The sequence below is a fragment of the Plasmodium vinckei genome (genome assembly GCF_900681995.1).
Source record: "Plasmodium vinckei vinckei genome assembly, chromosome: PVVCY_06".
In the NCBI taxonomy this organism is placed as follows: Eukaryota; Apicomplexa; class Aconoidasida; order Haemosporida; family Plasmodiidae; genus Plasmodium; species Plasmodium vinckei.
Genome location: NC_051298.1, coordinates 308,763 through 331,789, shown reverse-complemented (window position 1 = coordinate 331,789; position 23,027 = coordinate 308,763). Strand labels below are relative to the sequence as shown.

General features: G+C 22.3%; 8 protein-coding genes across 8 annotated transcripts; 3 read left to right on the top strand and 5 right to left on the bottom strand.

Annotated features, from left to right (window-relative positions):
* Positions 1 to 1,788: 1,788 nt before the first annotated feature.
* PVVCY_0600880 (SNARE protein, putative) lies at positions 1,789 to 2,718 on the top strand (the record flags this gene model as incomplete). Its single annotated transcript, XM_008627231.2, has 1 exon — positions 1,789 to 2,718. One exon carries the CDS (start codon positions 1,789 to 1,791, stop codon positions 2,716 to 2,718), a length of 930 nt encoding a protein of 309 aa, XP_008625453.1.
* A 1,081-nt stretch (positions 2,719 to 3,799) lies between these two features.
* PVVCY_0600870 (50S ribosomal protein L1, apicoplast, putative) lies at positions 3,800 to 5,007 on the bottom strand (the record flags this gene model as incomplete). Its single annotated transcript, XM_008627230.2, has 2 exons — positions 3,800 to 4,242; positions 4,428 to 5,007. 2 exons carry the CDS (start codon positions 5,005 to 5,007, stop codon positions 3,800 to 3,802), a joined length of 1,023 nt encoding a protein of 340 aa, XP_008625452.2.
* A 1,688-nt stretch (positions 5,008 to 6,695) lies between these two features.
* On the top strand, positions 6,696 to 9,059 carry PVVCY_0600860 (ABC transporter B family member 7, putative; the record flags this gene model as incomplete). The annotated part of the gene is made up of 1 exon (XM_008627229.1): positions 6,696 to 9,059. The coding sequence occupies one exon, from the start codon at positions 6,696 to 6,698 to the stop codon at positions 9,057 to 9,059; it is 2,364 nt and encodes a 787-aa protein (XP_008625451.1).
* A 1,163-nt stretch (positions 9,060 to 10,222) lies between these two features.
* Positions 10,223 to 10,795, top strand: PVVCY_0600850 (ATP synthase mitochondrial F1 complex assembly factor 1, putative; the record flags this gene model as incomplete). Its single annotated transcript, XM_008627228.1, has 1 exon — positions 10,223 to 10,795. The coding sequence occupies one exon, from the start codon at positions 10,223 to 10,225 to the stop codon at positions 10,793 to 10,795; it is 573 nt and encodes a 190-aa protein (XP_008625450.1).
* A 36-nt stretch (positions 10,796 to 10,831) lies between these two features.
* Positions 10,832 to 12,615, bottom strand: PVVCY_0600840 (conserved Plasmodium protein, unknown function; the record flags this gene model as incomplete). The annotated part of the gene is made up of 8 exons (XM_037634113.1): positions 10,832 to 10,875; positions 11,051 to 11,085; positions 11,416 to 11,484; positions 11,579 to 11,620; positions 11,698 to 11,720; positions 11,840 to 12,034; positions 12,160 to 12,441; positions 12,601 to 12,615. 8 exons carry the CDS (start codon positions 12,613 to 12,615, stop codon positions 10,832 to 10,834), a joined length of 705 nt encoding a protein of 234 aa, XP_037490262.1.
* A 1,061-nt stretch (positions 12,616 to 13,676) lies between these two features.
* PVVCY_0600830 (porphobilinogen deaminase, putative) lies at positions 13,677 to 14,987 on the bottom strand (the record flags this gene model as incomplete). The annotated part of the gene is made up of 1 exon (XM_037634112.1): positions 13,677 to 14,987. One exon carries the CDS (start codon positions 14,985 to 14,987, stop codon positions 13,677 to 13,679), a length of 1,311 nt encoding a protein of 436 aa, XP_037490261.1.
* Positions 14,988 to 15,723: 736 nt separating this feature from the next.
* On the bottom strand, positions 15,724 to 18,843 carry PVVCY_0600820 (3',5'-cyclic nucleotide phosphodiesterase, putative; the record flags this gene model as incomplete). Its single annotated transcript, XM_008627226.1, has 3 exons — positions 15,724 to 16,515; positions 16,626 to 18,676; positions 18,813 to 18,843. 3 exons carry the CDS (start codon positions 18,841 to 18,843, stop codon positions 15,724 to 15,726), a joined length of 2,874 nt encoding a protein of 957 aa, XP_008625448.1.
* A 1,015-nt stretch (positions 18,844 to 19,858) lies between these two features.
* PVVCY_0600810 (cytosolic iron-sulfur protein assembly protein 1, putative) lies at positions 19,859 to 21,625 on the bottom strand (the record flags this gene model as incomplete). Its single annotated transcript, XM_008627225.1, has 1 exon — positions 19,859 to 21,625. The coding sequence occupies one exon, from the start codon at positions 21,623 to 21,625 to the stop codon at positions 19,859 to 19,861; it is 1,767 nt and encodes a 588-aa protein (XP_008625447.1).
* Between the last annotated feature and the right edge of the window lie 1,402 nt (positions 21,626 to 23,027).

The following is a 23,027-nucleotide window of genomic DNA, read 5'->3' as shown; positions in this document are numbered from 1 at the left end:
ATATGGTGTTGTTTTGATTATTTATAGAGAATAATTTTTACTAGCAACAATGTCTGCTTGTTTTAGCATTATTATTATATTACTTGTTTTGTTTATTTATATATTTTTTTTTGTTTTTATTTCAGATTTATATTGTCTACATATTCGATTGAATTGAAGTTATCAGCATTTATTATTGTATTAACATTTTTAATATAATGAAAAAATATTTTTATAAAAAATTTATTATTAGCTAAAATTATAAAGTTTTTTTTTGTTTTTTTTTATTATTTTTTACAGTTTAACTTGTTTATAAAAAAATAAATTATCCTTTTTGTTTGTTTTAAAATATTTCAAAAATGTTTGATATATATCAATTAATATGTATACTACAAATATGTAACTATAGATATATTTATATTCTGGTTGTGAATAGGCAATGGTGTGATATCATCAGGAAATGGAGGATAACCCAGGTATGTATATACTTATGTAAATTAGTAAAGGTGTATTATTTAATTAAAAGAAAAGATATATATAGTTCATGATAGTCTTAAAATGTCATGCGATAATTTATGTTATGAATAACTGCAATAGAAATAAAATACTTATACTCAGCCAAAATATTTAAATAGCATATTTACGTATAATTATTTTGGGGATTATTTATGCTATTCTTTAAATATTGGAAAATTATATTAAAACCTCAAAACTACTTAATATAAAAAAATAAAAGAAGTTTTGCATGTTGTGTGCTATTATATAATAAAGCTATTAAAAAAAAAAAAATGGAAATTAAATACTGCAATGAAGTATTATATATATATACATTTTTTATTAGCCTATATATTTTTTAATAGGAAATTATTTTGAGTATATATTTTTTTTTTTTAATATTGGAGAAAAAATAAAAGAAATGTAGAAAAATAAAATTATATAAAATATCGCATTTGTAAATATTTATTCTTTTTGCTGATTGATGAAATTTTATTATTTTTTTCTATGCAGTAATTATATGGCATTTTACATGTTCGTATAATTATATATATTATTTATAATAGCATTATACATTATTATAATAATTACATTATTATAATAGCATTACAAATATTGTTAATACCGTTTTATGAATTACAGTGATTATAAGTTATTTATTTAAAAAAATTAATTATTATATTTAATATGCATATGATTATATAATATAGTATTGAAGGCAGCATTTTTATTTTCCTTTCATCGTCCATTTGTTGGGTATATACAGTATATATATATTAACAGTTTGGAGTCGAACAAATTTATAAACATATTATTTTTATATAACATAAATAATATAATACCTATATATGTTATGACTTATATGAAAATTTATATTGTTTTTCATTCCCTTTCTCATTAATTTTTACATATATATTTATTTGTTCATATATTGATATTGTCCTTTTTTTTTTTTTTAAAGTGTAAGAATATTACATATGTATATATGTTGTACCTATTGTGGATGTATATGTGATTCCGAATATTTTTTGTGTGTGAATTTACAATTTTGACTGGAAAAAAAGTTTGATGGTAGGATTTATTTCGTTATGAAGAAATGGATATTGAAAAAATGCGTTTTGGCTTGTAAATTTTATATACCTTATATTGTTGATAAATAAAATATTATGTCTATATATGGTTATTATAAATACAAGAAAATTGCTTATCCAGTTTCAAAAATATACACACACACACGTATGTAAATTATATATGCATTATATATGCATATGATTTGTGGCTATTTATCTTGATATAAAAAGTGAACAAAAAAAAATGTCATATAAAAATCACCTAAGTGGAAATACTACATATATTGAAGAAGAAAATGTAGGAAATACTGAGAAAAAAATAAAAGACAATATTTTACTTATAAAAAAAAATATGATATATGCAGAAGAGAATTTAGAAAATTTAAAAAATAATTTAATATCAAAAAGAATAATTGAATCATTACATGAAGAAATACATCAAATATATGTAAAAGTTATAGAGACTGAAAATTTATTTCGTGAATGGGAAATAAAATTTTCTGAAAACCCTTTTGAAAAACAACAAAAAAAATATATCTTTGAAAAGTTAAATATACATTTTAAAAATGAAGTCAATAAATTAGAAAATATATCATTAAATGTAAAAAGAGCAGCTACCGAATTACCAAATATAGAAAATGGGGAAATGCGTCAAAGTTTAAGTAATATAAAAAAAAAAAATTCCCAAAAAATGAATAGTAGTAGTAATAATAATTATTATAATAATAGTAGTTTTATTTCTAGTGAATTTGGTGATGATAATTTTATTTTAAATTTAGATAAGACTTATGAAAATAATGATGAGTTTATTGAATCATCGAATTTTTATGATTATGAGTTAGATCAGTTTAACGAAAATGATTTATTAATTGAAAGTGAAATAGCTAATGAGCGGTATGAAGGAATTAAAAAAATTCAAGGTCAAGTTGCTCAAGCTCAAGAAGTTTTTAAAGATCTAGCCAATCTGGTATTTACACAAAGAGAGACACTAGATAGCTTAAATAATAATTTATATGAAACAAATGTTAATGCATTTAACAGTACAAAAGAATTAAAAAAAACTTATAATAATGTAAGACATCAACGTATTTCATGGTGTCTAGCCTTTATAACAATAGGAATATTTATATACTTTATTTATTTCAAATTAATGCACATAACTCTACTTGGTTAAGTTTGTATCCCCCACACAACTATACAGATCATATATTAGTATGCATGTTATTTTATTATATATTTTACAATTTCAAGACACCCAACAATTTCCATTTTGCTCTGCATATAAGAAAACAAAGGAAGTTAAAGAAGTTAATTATGATGTATTATTTGTTTAGTATATATATATGTGTATGGCTATAGCAACATGCTTTCACTAATAATAAGGAAATGCTTATGTATCTATTATATTTGTATATAAAATAAAAACCTTTGCTTATTTATATACTTATATAAAATGATGGGAATACCATTTCTTTATTTTTTTTATTTTTTGTTTTTTTGGTTTTTTTCATTTTTAAATATATGTTAATTTATTAGATTAAATAGTTAGACATTTATTTACATTTTTTTGTTAATTGTATTAATTTTGAATTTAAGGAGTTGTATCCTCTTGATATTTATTGCGTTTTTTTCTTTTATAAAGTTGAAAAAAATATGTATGCATTATAAAATAATTATTTTCAGCAAGACAAACTTGCTACCCTTTTAAACTCCTCTATTGTTTTACTTTTTTCGTTATTCTATCAAATTAACTCATGAATTAACAAATAAAAATTTGTAAAAATAGCCAATTCCAATTCTATGATATAAAAAGTTATAAAAATTGTTTAATCATCGAAAAGGGATAATAAACTGACTGTGTCGTCACTTTTTTGTAAAGCCTTTTACAATATGGTGTGGATTATGAAATTGTTTGAAATAAATATATTATGGGAATGTAAAAGGGTAAACTTTATAACCTATACAACCAAGTGCTTTTTACATATATATAAGCATGTGAAATAGATAACCTATCTATATTTATTTTGCCTAAAATTATAATAATAAAAGTGTTGTGAGAGTAAGAATTAAATCTTTTGATGACCCTCAAATTGGTTTTTTATATTTATACAAAAAAAAAATTAAATAAAATATATGAAAAAAATGGTAAATTTCATAAGAAAAAAACGTCCGTATGTACATATATGTGTGTGATTGAAAAAAATATAAAGAATGTAAATATTAATAACTTTTAAAAAGTAACAAGCACAGTTATGTTATAGATTTGTTTTTTTAATTTTAAAGGGGAAACCCATAGTACTACTTAAATATATGGATTTTAGATTTTTTACATTAAAATGGAAAAATTCTAAATTATCTAGATGATCAAATAAGTGTAATATATTTTCTTTTATTTGATCATTAGCCATATAAACATCTCCGACATTTAAATTTAATGTATTTAATTTATTTAATTTAAATATATATGTATTTTCAAATTTAAATAATTTTATATGTTTGGCTAATAAAAATTCGCTAACTAATGTTCCTGATTTTTCATTTGGCATTAAACCTTTACTTCCTATTTCTTTACCAACACGAGCTAATTTATGTATTACATCATTTGTGCATAATAAAAAATTATTATTTTTTTTTTGTAACTTTATCTCTTTTTCTTTTATTTTATTTATCAAGTCATCTTCTCCCACGACATCCGCACCTGCATATTCCATTTTGTAAAAAAAAAATATTAAAGATGTAAAAATGAGTAAACAAGTGTATAAGCTTGTACATTGTCAAATACATGAACAAGTGATGAAAAAACTAAGGCATAGACAACCATGGTATAACACACTAATATTGTGTCAATTTATTTTCATTTTTTGATGATTTATAAACACATACCTGCATTAACTGCTGTCTTGTGAAGGTTATTATTTGTTACTACATAAACTTTTTTTGCTCTTTGTTTTTTTAAATTATGAGGAAAAGTTATAAATGTTTTTATATTATCATTTTTTGTCATTTTCGATTTTTTGGGATTAAAAGATAAATATATATCTATGCTTTCAACAAATTTATGAACAGCTAATGTTTTAATTTTTTCGATAGCATCAATAATATCATATTCGGTAGATTTATTAGGTATAATATCTAAAAAGTCTTTATATTTTTTAAATATTTTTTTATCTTTTTTTTTTAATTTTTTATTTGGAATTACATTATTTTCTTTTTCTGGTTGTGTGCTATTATTTTTATTCAAATCTGGTGATGATATATTTACTTTTTCTACAAGTATGTGTTTTTTATTGAATATTTTTCTTTTATAATTATTACTAAAGTTACGTTGTTGTGTTATTTCTTTATTATATATATGGTTGATGTTTTGTCTGTTATTTATATATCCCTTAGTTCGAAGATTAAAAATAGTTATATATAAAATAAGAAATGCTATTATTTGTTTATACCCATTTTTTACAGTCATTATACTTTAATTATTACTATAAATTGGAAAAACATATAAAATGAAAAAAATAATGCATCTCTCTTTTTATCAAAGAAGCTTGCATTGATTTATTTGTAAATACGTTTTTTGTTCCTGTGAAGAGGAAACATATTTCTTGTCCTTTACTTTTGCAAAATTTCGTGAAAGGAATCAAACTTATTTAATCTTGTTAATCTTGTTAATCTTTTTTTCTTTACAAATTTTTGAAACTTTTGTATGCCACTTGTTCAGTCTATATGTTTAAGCACAGATCGTAGAGAAATAAAAATAAAAAGGTATTAAAGAAAAGGGATCATACTCACAAATAGATACATTTCCATTCTATTAAAGAGCTAGATAAAACAAAAAAAAATAAGTACATACAATATTATTGTATAGTATAAAATATGTATGTATTATCTGTTTCTCTTTCCTCGAATATTTTTGAGATGCTTAAAACTTCAATTTGATGTTTTCCATTTATATTACATACAAACTTGTCGAAATGGTTAAGAAGTTATTATACACATATATTTGTTCATACCCAACTATAATATTTTTTGTTGTTTTAATTTGAAAAAAAAAATGTGAAATATTTAAAAATACAAAAATATTAAGTAAAAAATGTTAGGTATATGCAGACATTATATGAATATATAATTATTGTAAATTTGAAAAAAAATACTTTTATTTTATTTTTTTATAAATAATAAGATGTTTATACATTTTTTTTTTATTCTTAATTTAGGTAACCTATTCATATAACAAAATTATTTTTTATGAAATTCCCACTCTATGCCTAGCCATTATGATATTTTTTTTTTTTTTTTTTTTTTTTAGTTTGAAAAATAAAACACAATTTTACGTTTTAATAATATTTAGGAAATAAATATGATTTGATATGTGTATTTTTTTACTTTTTCAATAGTTATAACTTATATAAGGGGGTGTAACAATTTTCTCCTTATGCTTAAATACAAAGAACTGTCATATAAATAAATTTTATACATATATGTATGGAAAATAAAAAGTACAACTATAAAATATATATCATATTTTATTTGTAATTGAAATGATTGATAGTTCAAAAGTTTAAGAAGAAAAAGATATATACAAACAAAGCTAGTAAATATTATTGAATGTTTGTACATGTATTTTAAAATTATTTAAGTTGATGAGCCTATTTACAGTATCATATTCTTCAACAGAAATAATGATATCATCAAAATAATAGTATAGAGGTGGAGGTTTTCAAGAGGAATGTAGTATTTCTTATTTTATTAAATGATTAGAAATTGTAAATAACAATATTGTTAGTATTGGTTGAGTAATAGAGGGATGGTATATTTAGAGATTGTGAAATTCAGATTAATATAAACTGATAAAATATGAGTAATATTTCTTTGCTTATATTTCTTTACATTTATTACAACTATATTTAATTTGAACTATTGTAATAGTACCCCAATTTAGTCACACACATATTACAGGTTTGTGTTCTGCTATCTCCATAGTTCTAGTTAGAGAAGCAATTCGTAATCATTTTTTTCAGACGTTTTTTCAGACATTTTTTCAGACATTTTTTCAGATATATTTTTTGGAAATTGTTAATATGTTTTAGACGATAAAGTGGGGAGAAGCTTAATTACGAAGACAGTTATTATTTTTTATTTGCAACCTGCTTAAGAATGCTAAAAAAAAAGGGAGCAATAAATTTATATGTGCTGCTGAATGCACATAGCTACTTATTAAGTAGTGCAATAAATATGAATATGCATAAACATCGAGCAATACATTCATCAATCAATAATTTAAATTTTATAAATAGTACAAAACCTTTTTATACTAAGAATGCTAAGAAGTATATTAAATATCTTAACAATGTTAATCTTCATAAGGGTGTAAATAGTAAAAGAAAAGTATCACAAATTTTTTTAACTAATCACAATGTATCAATAAATCAGAGTGAAGGGAATGTTCGAAATTTCAGACTCCGTATGTTTAGTAGCAAAAATGAAGTTAATGAAAAAAATGGAAAAACCAATGAACAAAATAGGAATTGGAATATATTAAATATAAATAAAATATTTAAAGACAGATTTGAAACAAAGATGAGTAAAAAACTTGATGGTATATCTATAAAAGATATTTATGCAATTTTAAAAAAAGAAAAAAACTATTTGATATTAGCTATGGCATGTTTATTAGTATCATCACTAGGTCAAATGTTATTCCCAATGTATATAAGTAAAATAATAAATATGTATGGAGGTAAAGAAGAATCATTAAAATATATTATGGATGAAGTATATAAAACAGTATTTTTAATTTTAGGTATTTCAACATTTAGTTTTTGTAGAATATATTTAATTGAAACATCTATTGAAAAAATAACAAGAAGATTACGAAAAAGTTTATTTGATAAAATATTAAATCAAAAATTTGAATTTTTTGATAAGCATAAAACTGGAGAATTAATAAATAGATTATCTAATGATATTGAAGTATCTTCGAAAATATTAATTAATTTGTCTTTTGGAATACGAAATTTAATAGCTGCACTAATTGGTGGTGCATGTGCATTACATATATCTCCGTCAAAATTAGTTAATGCTTTTTTATTTCCAGTATCAAGTATATTATTAATTGGTACGATATATGGAAAGCTTGTCAAAAAGATTAGTATATATAAACAAGAGAAATTAAGTAATTCCATAGATTTTGCATCTGAAAAAATTCATAATATAAGTAATGTTAGATTTCTTAATGGAGAAGCATTTGAAAAAAACATGTTTAGAAATTATTTAAATGATGTTTATAAAGCAGGAGCAAAATATTCTTTAACAAAATCAGGGAATCATTTTCTATTTTTTAGCACAATTTCTTTATTTTTATTACATCTAATATATTATGGAAATTATTTAATAGCTAATAAATTTATTAATAGTGGTGATTTATTTTCTTTGATTATGTATTCTTTATTTTGTGGTAGTGGTATTCATGGTATTATGAATGCCATAGGGGAAATTCAAAAATGTGTGGGCTCATGTTCTAAAGTTTTACAAATAATTAATTTACCTAAAAATGAATTTAATGAATATTGGTTAACCGATTCAATCAATTTTTTAAAATCAAATAATTATGCAATAAAATTTAATAATGTTACATTTTCATATCAAAAAAATGACCAAGTAAATGAAAAAGTTGCACCGATTGAAGAAAATGTTGTATTAAAAAATGTTTCATTTTATTTGCCACACAATAAATCAGTTGCTATAGTAGGAAAAAGTGGTAGTGGAAAAACTACTATTTTAAATTTATTAACAAAAAAAAATATGGCAACATCTGGAGATATATATATTGGTGATTTTCCTCTTAATAAAATTAATGCATCTGCTTTAAGATCGATTTTAGGAATAGTTACTCAGAACCCATTCCTATTTAATACTACTATTCGAGAAAATTTATTATACCCTTATAAAGCACATGAGGCAATGTTAAGGGAACAAATTCAATTGTTAGAAGAAAAAATGGCAATAGCTAGCCAAATTAATGGAGAAACGAACCCTGATGAAAAACAAATATATTCGTATCTAATAAAAGAAGAAGAAAAAAATAAAGAAGAAATTAAAAATATGACCAAAGATAAATTAGAAAAAATATATAACGATTTTCATATTCATGATTTTTTAAATAATTATTCAAATTATGATCAAATTGATGCAGGAGTTAATGGATCATTTTTGTCAGGTGGACAAAAACAAAGAATTTATCTTGCACAAAATTTATGTAAAGATAATAAAATATTAATTTTAGATGAACCAACATCTTCTTTAGATAAATTATCAGAACAAATTATAAATGAAGCTTTATATAAATATATGAAAGGAAAGACTACTGTTATATTTACCCATAGATTAGATCTGCTAAATTTTGTTGATTATATTGGTGTATTAGATGATGGAAATATGATACAATTTGATATAAGAAATAAAGTCCTACAAAACCCATGTAGCATACTTAAACAAATTCTTAACCAAAACAAACATTAGAAAATGATACACATAAAAAAATTGGCAATATAAGGTTATGTTATATTTCACATTTTGTTTTTTTATTAATATATAACAAAATGTGAACTTTTATTATTTCCATTTGAATATATACACTCAGTGCTTACAAATGGGGTATACCCTTTTTTGTGCCTCAAAAATATATGACCATGCAGGTGAAAATGTGCCCTTTTTAATTATACAAGTGTATACCTAAATATATGTGAAATATTTTCACCTTTTTGTCTTATACTTTAATGATATGATTTGTATAATATGTATGTGTACATGTGTGCTTTTTTTTTTATTTTTTATATGCATTTTTTCAAAATTAAAGATAAAAATTTTTTACATCCTAAAATGAAATTTTTGTTTATGTAAACCATTTTGTGTACATGTATAATATGCACAAATTATACAATTTTTATTGTATATGTATTTATTTTTTTATATATTATTTTTTTACAACATTGCAAATATCTTCGCTTTAATCATAATTGTTTGATTTTAACAAAATTGGATAAGCATATCATGAGCATGTGCTTAATTTATTTATTAATAAAAATATTTAAAATTTAAGGAAAAATTATTAACAGCTTTAGCGGCTTTATAGTATAGTACCTTACGTGCAATGCACATTTTATTTTTCCACAATTTATGTATTAGTGTGCCTATAATTTTATATTCTATAATGTATGAAAATATTATATATATGATTGGATTTATGCATATATTATAGCCTTGTAGCTACATTTTTTGTGTGCCCATAGGGCGTTTCAGTAATATATAGTAAGTTCGTTTTCCTCTTTCAAATTAGCACAATATTTTGAAACATCAATTAAAATAATGTATTATAAGGAGTTGTAGAAATCTTACGAATATATGCATATATTTATTCAAGCATATTTTTTGCCTATACAATATATTTTTAGTATTTCTTAAAAAATATTCCTCAAATTTAATCCTAATTTTATGGTAAAAAATGTTATGAATATTTTTGAAAAGATTCAAATTTGTTATAAAAAAAAGTGAAAAAAAACAGAAAGTTAAATATATGTTTAAAAAACAGGTATTTATGACTACATAAATAATATAGTATATGTATTGGATATAACATATGTGTAATCATGTAAAAAAAAAAAAAGGGAAAAAATAATTAAACAATGCTAAGATATTATAATGGCGTTAAACGTTTTTATTTTTCATTACCCTGCCCAAGAGAACTAAAAAATATTGTAAAGTTGCCACTATTGGAAAAGAATGATAGTAATAAGATTATAGATATATGGAGAGATAAATATAAAAATAATAAGTATGTTATAGCAGATTATATAAATACAAGTAAATATGAATTAGTAAAAAACAACAGTAAAAATAATGCCCATTTTATCATTCCATGTAAAAATCAAAATGGATACATAAATTTTTATTCTCAATTTGTTGATGATAAACTTGTGTTTATAACACCCCTTGAAACTTATAATAAACTTCGATCTAAATCAGTGCCATATGTTACACTAAATTTTTTTGATGAATTAAAAAATAAAGAAATAATTTTAACAAAGTTAACTATTGTAAATAATACCATAACAAAAGACCAAGCCAATAAATTTTATAAATATATCCTGTCCTTTTATTCTGACTCGAATTATTTTCAGTATATAAAAAAATTTAACCACGACAGTAGAAATTTTAACTATGATGATTTTTTTAATAAATTCAAACACATTTTTTAAAAGCTCATTAATAATTTCCAAAAGGGGTTATCTCTTTTACTTATTCATTTTTCTTATATCGTCCCAACTCACAGATTGCCCTGGAAAATTAACATATAAATAAATAAAAGGTTAATAAAAAATTGACAAAATATATTGCATGGTCATAAATATATGTCTAAAATGTAGCTATTTACATGATTTGTTAATGCAAAATATGAATTTATTTTATTTCATACATAAATATGTAATTTTTTATGGCTTGTATATTATTACCTTCTTTGGGGTCTTTTAATATATAGGAATTCTGCCTAATAAAGGGGAAGGTTGGTGTAAATAAATTTTTAGAGTTAAATGGAATTGACAGATTATTTGTAAGGATAAAATTATTATCATAGTATGTTGCATCCTTGTTTTTGTTTTTTTTTTTTGTGAGTATGGTTTATAAAAACAAATAAATTTACACAAATAAATGTGTGCATATCATTATGCCTAATTGCGCTTTTAATCTACGTTTATTACATTGCTTATTTTATTATCTTATTTACATGTATGTATATATATATAGTTTACATGCATAATATTTTGCTATTATATTATTTAAATATGTGCATTTTGAAAAACATTCAAATTAATTTTACGAATATTTTTCTAATGTTTTTATCATATTTTTAATATTTTCATCTGTGCAAATTGATATATCTTTACATCTACAAATAAGATTTTTTCATACAGTGTAATATAAATTGTGCGCATTTATAAATATGTATATATATATAAACTTATATAATCAAATTTTTATACCTTTCAAGCTCGTTTATTTGTTCGCGCATAATGGTTTCATTTCTATAAAAATGGTGAAGGAAATAGAAAGTTGATAATTTTTATATGATTATATTATTCTTTTTTATTTTTTAACTTACAAATTGTGAACTAGGTTTTCGGTCTGACAAAAAAAAAAAAAATATATTTATTGAAGAGAAATTATGTAGATAGACATAATATGTATGGATATCTGAAAATATAGACATTAATTTTTCTGACAAATAGATTTAAAATTATTACTTGTTCATTTCGATTATTATCGCTATTTGTATTCATATTGGATCCATCTCGTGTGTTATAGTCATTTATTTTATTTGGCAAATTATTGGATTCTTTAGTGATTATTTTATTATTATTATTATTATTGTTAATATTTAATATGTCGTTCATAACTTCTATTGCCTTATCAGTCATGGTTGTTTTTTCAGTTAATATCTATTATAGGAAAGAAGTGATGTGAATTAGTTAAGTGTATATGTATCGGACCAGTTTTGTGAGAAGTTTGCTAATAAGGAATAAATTAACATGGGCATATGAAATAAAATGTGTTTATGACTTACTTCGGTATATGCCTGTCTTCTAAATACTTTATTTACAACCATGGAGGTATAAATTCCCACCGAACAAGTTAAAAACAATCTTGACATAGACGAGAAATATTTTTGATTTTTTTTGCAAAAAAGATATATTAAAGAAGCATTTAGCATACCACTACCAATACTATAGTTTGCACATTTATAAAACTTTTTCTTTTCTTCACTGTCCAAAATATATTTATTTTCAATCATCCATTTGCTCATATTATACTCAAATAACCTCCATTGGTGTTCTTTCATATTAATCTATTAATTTGTAAATTAAGTAAAAGTACAAATATTTAGTTCCCATTATTATAGGGTATAAGTAAACATACACATTTATTTATAATGCCGAAAATTGTTTATATACACAGAAATATATTTGCATATGTATAGATACTTGGCTATACAAATTGTACTTACCTTTTTATTATCCATTTTTGTAATTCTTACATAGTTATTAGTTTTAAGAAAATAAATATATATTTGTATGATGTCCCATTTTAAAAATATCAAATTGTTGCTTTAAGTCATATTTTGATTTTCACAAAAAAAATGATAAAAGGGAAATCTAAAAGTTCAGATCGCGTATTTTAAATGTGAAATGTATGAATATATATATTTCTCTTAATTTACAAAAAGGGGAAATATATTTTTTTTTTCATACATAAGCCATTTAAAAATATTAGCTAACATACAAATGACTTTTAGAATAGAGTTAAAATTGTACTTTATATGAACAGTACATAATTAGTGCTAATATAATAAAAATAATATTATATCCTTCAAATTTTTATTAATGCAATATTTTGTTAATCAAAAAAAGGGGGAAAAATACATTCATATAAAATTGACAATATTGTGAAATATTTGTTTTTTTATCGAAAAAATATTGTGTCAAAAAATAAATGTTTTTAATGTATATATATAATATGTCTTTGTTTTATTATTATTATTTGTTTGATGAAAAATCTTTAAAAAAATCCACTTTCAAAATGAAGAAATAAATAAGGATGTAAAATTTAAACGTAAATTGTAAAATAAAACAATATCATCACAAAAAATTTATGTTGAAACATAATAAAAAGCAAACGGCTAACCAAATTAGCATTACGAATTTAAATGGCTTATTATAGGAGGGTATATATTGAAATAAATTAACAAAACAAATGTAAAGCATAAATTACAAAATTAGTTTTCAACATTTTTAAACATATTATTGTACTTCATTTATATATATAGCTATTTCATATGTTATTGAAATGTGAATATGGATATATATTATTATATAGGAAAGAAAAAAAGCGAACATATCTTTAAAAATGTGAATACTCTTAAAATAGGACATATTTTTTGTTTACTACATATGTATATCATTAAAAGGTCTATTTTAAAAAGCATTAAATCTGTTTCCTTTGTATATATGGATGGATATGTAGGCAATAAACTGGGTACGGTATAAGGGGAAATAAATGTATTTGAATTTAGGGACTTACACATTATTTGTAATATAAAGCTACCTCGGCCTTTATTTTATTAAACTGTTCAATACCAATTTTTTCTTTTATTTTTTCTGCTGCTTCATCTGCAATTCCATCCAAATTGTTTAGGTGTCTAACGACTTTTATTTTATGATTTTCAAACCCATTAATGTCATTAATTATTGCATTAAAAATTATTTTATTTTTTGAAAATTTTGTGTATCCACCTATTGGCATCGTACAACTTCCGTCAATTTTATGTAAAAATGCTCTTTCGATATTTGCCATAATTTGTGATTTTTCATCATTTATGTTTTTTAAAATTTGAGAAATTTCAGGGTTATTTTTATTCGATGTAACAGCAATTATACCTTGGCATAATGCTGGACACATAACATTTGTATTTAATTTTTGTATATTTAAATGATTTAAATCGATAGATATGTCTTTATAATTAATTATATATGGTTTATTTTTTACATTATTTTTCATAATTTGTCTAAGAACTTTCTTTGATATTAATCTTTCTAAGCCACAAAATGCAATTACTATAGAATCAAAAGTCTCATTAAATAATTTCGTTATTCTTGTATTAATGTTTCCTCTAATAAATTTTAATTTCAAGTTTTTGTATTTGTACCTAATTTGGCTTGTTCTCCTTAATGATGATGTTGCAATTGTGGGTGACAACTCGATATCCTTGTCTATTACATGGCTAGATGAACTTATGTCATTTGTAATATTTTCTCGCAACACTTTTCTATTTATATCGTCCAAACTTTTGTATTTTATTGATAAGAAGGCATCATTTATAGTGTCTCTTTTTAAGAAACAGGATAAATGAATATTGTCTGGTAAAACTGTAGGTATATCTTTTAATGAGTGAACACATATATCTACATTATTTTTAATTAATTCATCGTCTAATTCTTTTGTAAATATCCCTTTCCCTCCAAATGAGCCCACTGTTTTATCTAAAATTTTATCACCTGTTGTTTTTATTTGTTTTAAAATAACATTTATATTTTGATTAACCTTTTTAAAATATGTTAAAAGTTTTTTTTTGACTTTTTCAGCTTGTTTTATTGCTAATGGGGAATTACGAGTACCTATAATTATTTCTTTATTTGCCTGAACAAGGAATATTTTTTTTTCCTTTTTTTTGAAATTTTTGTGTGTGCAAAAGTTTTTTTTTATAGCTAGCTTATTTTTTTGGTTGCCAAATTCTGATTTGTTAATGTTAATAAAATTTTCCGTTTTTATACGAGCATGTATGCCCACGCAAATAGTTATATATGCATTTAATATAAAGAAAGTTAATATATGCATTATTGCTATAACTAAATTATTCAGTTATAATATCACTAAACAATGAAAAATAATGTTATATCATTAATTATTATCTATGATAAAGAGAAAAAAAAACGCACACTCATGAAAAGTATATATGTGTGCACATAAGCATGAACATCCATATGTACAACAACATAAATTATAACAGCATATTAATAGTTAGTAAACCCCATATATATTCCTTTAAAAAAAAGAAAGAGAAAGTATTAGTGCGATAATGATTGCAGATTTTTGCATGTCCATAATATGTAAATGTAAATTTATTTTTCTTTATTTTTTATCCATTATATTTTTATAAAAAAAATCAACGTGTGCAATTTGAATTTCTTAAATAGAACATTTCAATGTCGTTTTTCATTAATGTTATTATCATTCATAATACATGAGAGTAAGAAGCAATTAATTTGAAAAAAAAAATATATATATGTATATTTCAACTTATGTAATGGGAGAATGTGCCCATATTTTGGATGGTTAAAGGTGGCATGCAGTGGAATTGGCACAATTTGGTAAAAAAGTAAGCATAAGCCCCCTTGAATTAAAAAAACAAATAATTTCTTTGCAAATAAAGAGACTTCAGTGCTTATATAGATGGGGAAATAAAAAAAAAAAAAAAGTACAAATAAAAAATTATTCAATTATGATGAATAGTATATTTTATAAAAAAAAAAATGAGCATACTTATGCATACCAATTTAATATTATTCAAAATTTAAAACTTAATTTTTTCAACTGTATGATCATCTCGATATTTTTCTTGCAACCCAAGATTTTTTGGATTATTTTGATTTTTTTCCCATTGTTCTATATTATTTTCAATTGCAGAAATACAATTATTATAAACTTCATTATTTTTTGAAATAAAATTTAGCTCATTAAATAAAGGGATACATAAATGTTTTAAAAAATCGATTTGTGAAACTGCCAATTTGTCAATAGAAATTGTATCACATAAAAAACTTTTAGACATGTTTAAAGATTTTTCTAATAAACCCTGTAAATAAAATTCTTCATTAATTTTTAAGGTCCATTCAAGATGTTTTTTCCATTCTAATGTTGAATGACCAATATCTGAGGCTTTTAATATTAGGCAGAAAATTTGCCATAGTTGATCATTTGTTAAGTTATCATAATCTATAAATTCCCTATTAGTTCGAAATGTAGATATATATTCAAAATGATTTTTCATATCTGTTGATAATATTGCTCGAATAATATTTTTTTTGCATGTAATGAATATATTATTAGGATAGTTTCCAAATATGTTACAACTCGGATCCTTTAAGGTTTTAAAAACTAGTGAGCAGTGATAGTTTTCTAGTACATTACTATCGTTGTAAGTTAATGCGAGCTCGTTTTCAGATTTTATTAAAAAAAAATTATTAAGTCCTGGGTGCCCAACATCATGACATAAAGAAGAAACATGCAAGCAAAATTCATCGATCCCCGATATTTTATGGTTTAGATCCAACATGAAAAGCATGCTCTTGCTAAAATGGGCAACCTTTAAACGAAAAGAAAAATAGATGAAAAAAAATATTAGTGATAAAGCTATAGATATATAGACATATATTGCATAAATAAGATAAAGATGAGGCATAGTTATATGGATACCTGTGCAGCATGCAAACTATTATGGTAAGGAAGGTCATTGTAAAGGGAATAAATTTTAAGAAGAAAATTTTTTAATACTTCAGTATTAAAGTTTGTTTCTAGTACTCCTAAAGGGTATAATAATTTATAACCAATTGATATAAATACATTACGTTTGTAAATAAGTTCAATATCGGCATTCCAATCATATATGTCATTATATTGGTCTTGAAATTTAGTTGATAATAAAGAATGCATATTAAAAAATGAGGTAACTGATTTTTTATTAGGATGTTGAGATAAAAAAGATTTTTGTTCATCTTTTTTTTCAGATTGATCTAAACACCACATATTATAGACTTTTTCAAATTTTCTATATTTACATACAGGTACTTCATTTAAATTTTGTGTCCTTAATATATTTTCACAAGTTTTAATTTTTTCTTGTATTTTATTTAATTCGATAATTTTGTTATTATTTCCTTCTTCCTCTTCTTCTAAATTTTTAGTATAATCTAAAATAGATTTCAGATTTGTTAAAATATCTTCAATTGGTGAAGTAGGTATAGAATTGTCTATAGAGAAATATTTGGTTATATAATGGCTATGCATTTTTTTACGATCTTCATTGATATCTATACATGTAATTCTTTTCATATACTCATATTTATATTGAATATATAATGAAATAACAATTGGTATAACACAAAAAAATGGAAATATAAGTGTACACATATATATATCGGTTCGTAAATTTTTGTAAAAAAAAAATGTGTAAAATGGTAAAAGAAGAGTAATAAATATAAAAAATATGGAAAATTTTAAATTTAATAAAAAATTATAAAGAACTATATAATTTCTTAAAAAGCAAAATATACACATATATGCATTATTTAATAAAATAGCATAATTTTTATAGGTATATTTATTTATATAATTTATTAATTTAGGGCTAGGTAGCAAAAAAGAGGGAGGATTAAAATATAATAAAACAATGTTATGTACAAATATTAAAGAAATAAAGAAATAACAAGATCTATAAGAATAGGTAGCTATTTTATCTATACAATTTGTATTAAATATAAATGTATATATAACAAAAAATGTAAAATAAAATATGTCTAAAATAAATTTAAAAATGCTATAAAAAACTATAGTATTATATTCATTATATAACATATTTTTTAATAAAATATAATATAAAATAATAAAATGTATCACAGATATAAATATCATAATTAATGAATATATCATAATTTTAAAAGGAAATGAAGAATAAAATTTAATTAAAAATATATCTTCATAATTTTCATTTTTGAATATTAAGAAAGGGGTGTTTATTTCCCTTTTTCCATTACCTATTTTGCTTAGTTTGTTTGCAACAATCATTTCATCTGTCTCTTTGCTGTATTTATTAAATATGTTTAATATGGCTATAATTAATTTTTCCAAAAAATATATAATTATATTATGTTGTAATGACCATTCTTCTGTTTTTTTTAATTTGTTGAAACTTTCATTAAAGGGTTTTTCCCTCACTTTTACATAATCTACAAACATTGGGACATGTTTTTTTTTTTGGGTGTGAAAGAAAAAACTTCCATTGTTTAGATCATCGGATATATTTAATGAATTACTACTACTATTAAATACACTACTAAGGTTGGTTTTGCTAGTTATATTTTCTGAGCTACTGAATGTGCCTATACTTTTTGTTGTGTTTAAACTCGTTGCATATGAACTAACATAATTATCTTCATATGTTTTCTTTTTTAAGTTTGAAAAATATTTTATATATTTTCTTAAAATGCAAACAACTTTATATTTATTATTATCAATACAAAATTCATATTCTTTTTTCCCTTCTTTTTTTGCTTCATCATTTAGTAATACCCATGAATAATTTTCTACATCATCACTATGTTGTTTTTTATATTTTATAGAACTATCAAGAAGTGTAAAAGATCTATTTAATTCTTTATCATTTTTTTTTAAAGTTTTTGTAGCAAAGCTTTTCATTCTACTACATGATTTATGTCTACTCTTTGGAAAGTTCTCTTCCTTCGAGCACCCTGTAAGAGAAATACACAAATAAACAAGAATAAAATCTCCAAATAAACAGAATAAAATCTCCAAATAAACAGAATAAATATGCTTGTAAATTATGAGATATATAATATGAACAATCTTTATATGAATATTTTATACCTGTGTTACTTCGGGAATTTGATTTTATCATTTTTCAAACAATACTAAAGTAGTGATATATTTATTTTTTTTTTAATCCGCTTTGTCTATTATGTGCCCATCATATATAAAAATCATAAATGCAATTTTTTTTTTATTTTTTTATGTTTACTTAAATAAATATAATTATATAGTTTATCATTTTTTTTTAATTATGTAGTAATAGTAGAAATTTGTTTCGATTTATTGTTTATCAATATAGTGTGTATACATGCCTTCATTTTATATTTATATAAATATTATTTTTACAAAAAAAAATATACGCATATATAATATAGTGGTGCCTATAATGGATATTAAAATTGTAGAATATTTATTTTAATAATTTTTTTTACATATTTTGTTTACATTCTTTTATTATTTTGTTTTTTCACTAATAAACATAAAAAAATATTTTGTAATAAGAAAATTATATTTTTTATCGAATGGCTAAGAAATTATTGTCTTATTTTTTATTTATGCCATTAATTTTGCTTAAAAAATAAAGCATAAGCAATATGAATATATATATATGCATATTTTCTTTTGAATGAAAAAAATTGTTGTAGCAAATTTTGTAATTTTTGTTTAATGTAATATTTTTCCCTAATATGATATATAACACAAGTGCGTTAAAAGATTAAGGCACTTTTTAATTATGCATAAATATGTTTATGAATGAGAATAAATTGGTTAGCTACTGTAGACATAATTTTATATATTAATTATATAACACAGTCTCGTTCTCAAATTGTAAGAATGGAGATGTATAAATATGTAGCATTGTTTGTGTAATAAGTTTATAAGCATGAGCATGGATAGAGTTTTGAGAAAAACAAATGTTGAGACGGTGTGTAAGAATAAAATTGAAAAAAATAGTTTTGAAAAATAAAATAGAAAGTTTAATAAGCAAATAAAAAATACAAAAACGAAACAAAGGATAAAGGAAAGCAAATTTGAATTAAATATGCATATATGCAAATTAAAATTACAAATTGAATCAGATTAAGATAAAAAAAAAAAAAAAATTATTCTTTTTTATACATCCATATATTAATTACACAATCATCGCCTGTTGTAGCGAGAAGAAAATCATTTTGATATTTTTGTGGACACCAAACCACACAATTAACATCACTTATGTGTGCATCTTCAACATTTTCTACTAAGTCCCATGATTGATTATTTTTTGAAAATATTTTTAAAGAATTATCAAATGAAGATGCTGCAATTAGATCTTCAAAAACATTCCAATCTAAATAACTAATACTTCTTTTATGATAGCCTTCTATGATATGTTTTACTTTCCAATCATCAAAAACAATATTTTGTAAATATTTTTCTTTTTTATTTATATTTTGTATATTATTAATGGGTAAATAATTTGTTTGTTCTATATGTTCAGAATTTATTTCTCCATCATATGTCAATTCATTTGTTTTATTTAAAGAATTTTCAGAAGTATTTCCGATAGACCATTTTTTTTGTGACGTGATAGTATGATTGTTTTCAGTTTCCTGTTCACCTTTATCTTCATATTCTGTTCCTTTCTTATCATTTTGATTATTTCCATTGGGATATGTATAAACAGTTTTGAACATTCCATATTGAAAATATAAGGGAAGGAAATTATTTTTTGTATACATGTTTAATAATGCTTTTGCATTTTTATCACTTTCTGCACGACCGAGACTAGCTAACTTTTCATTGTTAAGATTGTATTGATATTCTGATTTAGTTTGTGGATCATTTCCTTTGTTGCTTGAAAAAGATAGAGATTCGTCATTCATATCAAAATAAAATGAATTATTTTGTTCATCTTTTATTATTTGACGATAAAGAAAAGGATATTTGAATTGGTTGTATGAATTTTTTTTATCACTTTCCCATATTCTAATTGACTTATCGTCTGAACATGTAGCAAATTGTGAGCCATCAAAATTAAATGCAGCACACCAAACAACCGATTTATGTTCATTTATTGTTTGTATACAATACCATTCATCATTTTTTTTACTCCATAATTTTAATGAATTATCATAAGAAAGAGAAATAAAAGTTGTTTCACTTAATGGGCACCATGTCACAAATTTTATATCTTCATTATGTGCCGTTAAATAAGCATCAAAATTAAAATCAAATGATTCATTATTATCTAATTTATTTGTATTTTCTTCTGAGCATTCATTTGGATTTAATATTTCTGTGTGTTCCGAATTATGCATGGTTTTATCTGCTTGCTCATTATTTTGGGTGGGATTTACTTCTGTATTTAAGGAGTTGTTATTGGAAACTACTCCTTTACTTTTTGCATGTACCCAGATACTTTTATCTCGACCACAAGTAACTATATATTTATTCGTTGGATGAATAGAGGCACACTTAACTTCCTTTTCATGTCCCTCTAAAGTTTTATAAAATTTCCATTTATTATTTTTTTGTTTGACATAAATTGAGCATTTTGAATCAAAAGAGGCCACAATAAAAAAATTCCCATCCTTCGAAAATTCGATATGTCTCAAAGATTTTTCATGACTTGTTTCGATTATATCATGTATACCAAATTCGATTTCATATTTTTCATTATATTTTTTTTCAAACTTGTCATATTTTCCAGATTTGTTTGTATTACTATTATTACTTTCTTTTTCAGTTTTGTTAATATTTTTTTTATACCATATTGTTATATATTTATCTGCGCCAACAGACGCGAGAAAATTGCCATCCGGACTCCAGCAAATACTCCATATTCGTCTTTTATGATTTTCTAAATTTGCAATTAATTCTACCGTCATAATATATGTATGTGTAGTTGTCAATGAATATGTTTGGATGGTTTGCTTGCTTACTTACTTGCTTACTTACTTACTTACTGTATTGTAGTTGTTTTTTTTCTTTTTTAATCACCTTTTTCTAGATCTTTAATATTTTCTTCTACACATAACTGTTTAATATCAAAAAAATAAAATAAAAAGCTTATAAATTATCACTAAAAATTAATTAATTTTTTTTTTTATTTGATGCTTGTTTAAAAATGATTATTATATACATTTGCAACATAGCAAAATGGGGTATGCAATATTTTGCAATACTTTGAATTAATAATGTGTTAGTTAATTATATGCATATCTACACACACACATATATTTATTTATTTTTTTTTATTATATATACAACAGTAATATTTATATAACAAGGCTATATACAAATCTTATTTACACACATAATACTATTTAATAAGTTAATTAAAAAAAAAAATAATAAATCAAAAAAACTTGTTATAATATATATTTAACGGTGTTACTATCTTAAATACCATTTTTATTTTTATTTTCTTTTATCAAATTATTATATTCTTAGCATATAAAATAAAAATTAAAAAAAAAAACCTTAACTAGTTTATGTGCTATGTCTTAGACTTTTACAAGGTACTAATATTGATATTTTTACAAAACTTAAATATATACATATATTAAGAGTAGTAATTAAAAGCGCTAAAATTTTATCTATAATAAACTCTCTTTATATAGAAAATTATTACACACAACTATCAAAATTTGTTAAAAAAATAATATATTTATTTATATATATAGATAGATATGTATATATTGCTATTTATTAAGTATAGATAGTAAGGGATAAAAAAAAAATAATAAAAAAAAAAAAGTGTTGAAAATATTAAAAACAAAAAAAATAGCACTTTTTAATGAATAAAAAGGTTTATTTAAAATATTAATATCCTTTTTACAAAAGTAATTTTATTTTCTTTAAATTCGATGAATAGTGTTTAAATATATTTTATATACTAATTCATAGAAATGCATTTGAAAAGTTCTAAATATTAAGTCCCCCCCCCCCTCAAAAAAAAATCTTTATATATAGGCAATGCACTATAGTTATTTATATATATAATATTTTTAATTATGTTTAATTATGTTTAATTATGTTTTATTATGTTTTATTATGGTTTTATTATGTTTTACTTATAATTTTGTTTCTCTTATTTTTTTTTTAAAACTTTCCAATATTTATGTGTGTGCTTTTTTCTTTTGATTTGCTTATAATATAGAAAACGAAAATATTGTTATTTTATGAAAAATATAATTATTTCGTATAATGGCAATATAAAATAAAAACTCTCTATTAAGTTTTAAGGAAATAGGGATTATAATTTTTATACACATTTTTATTTAATTT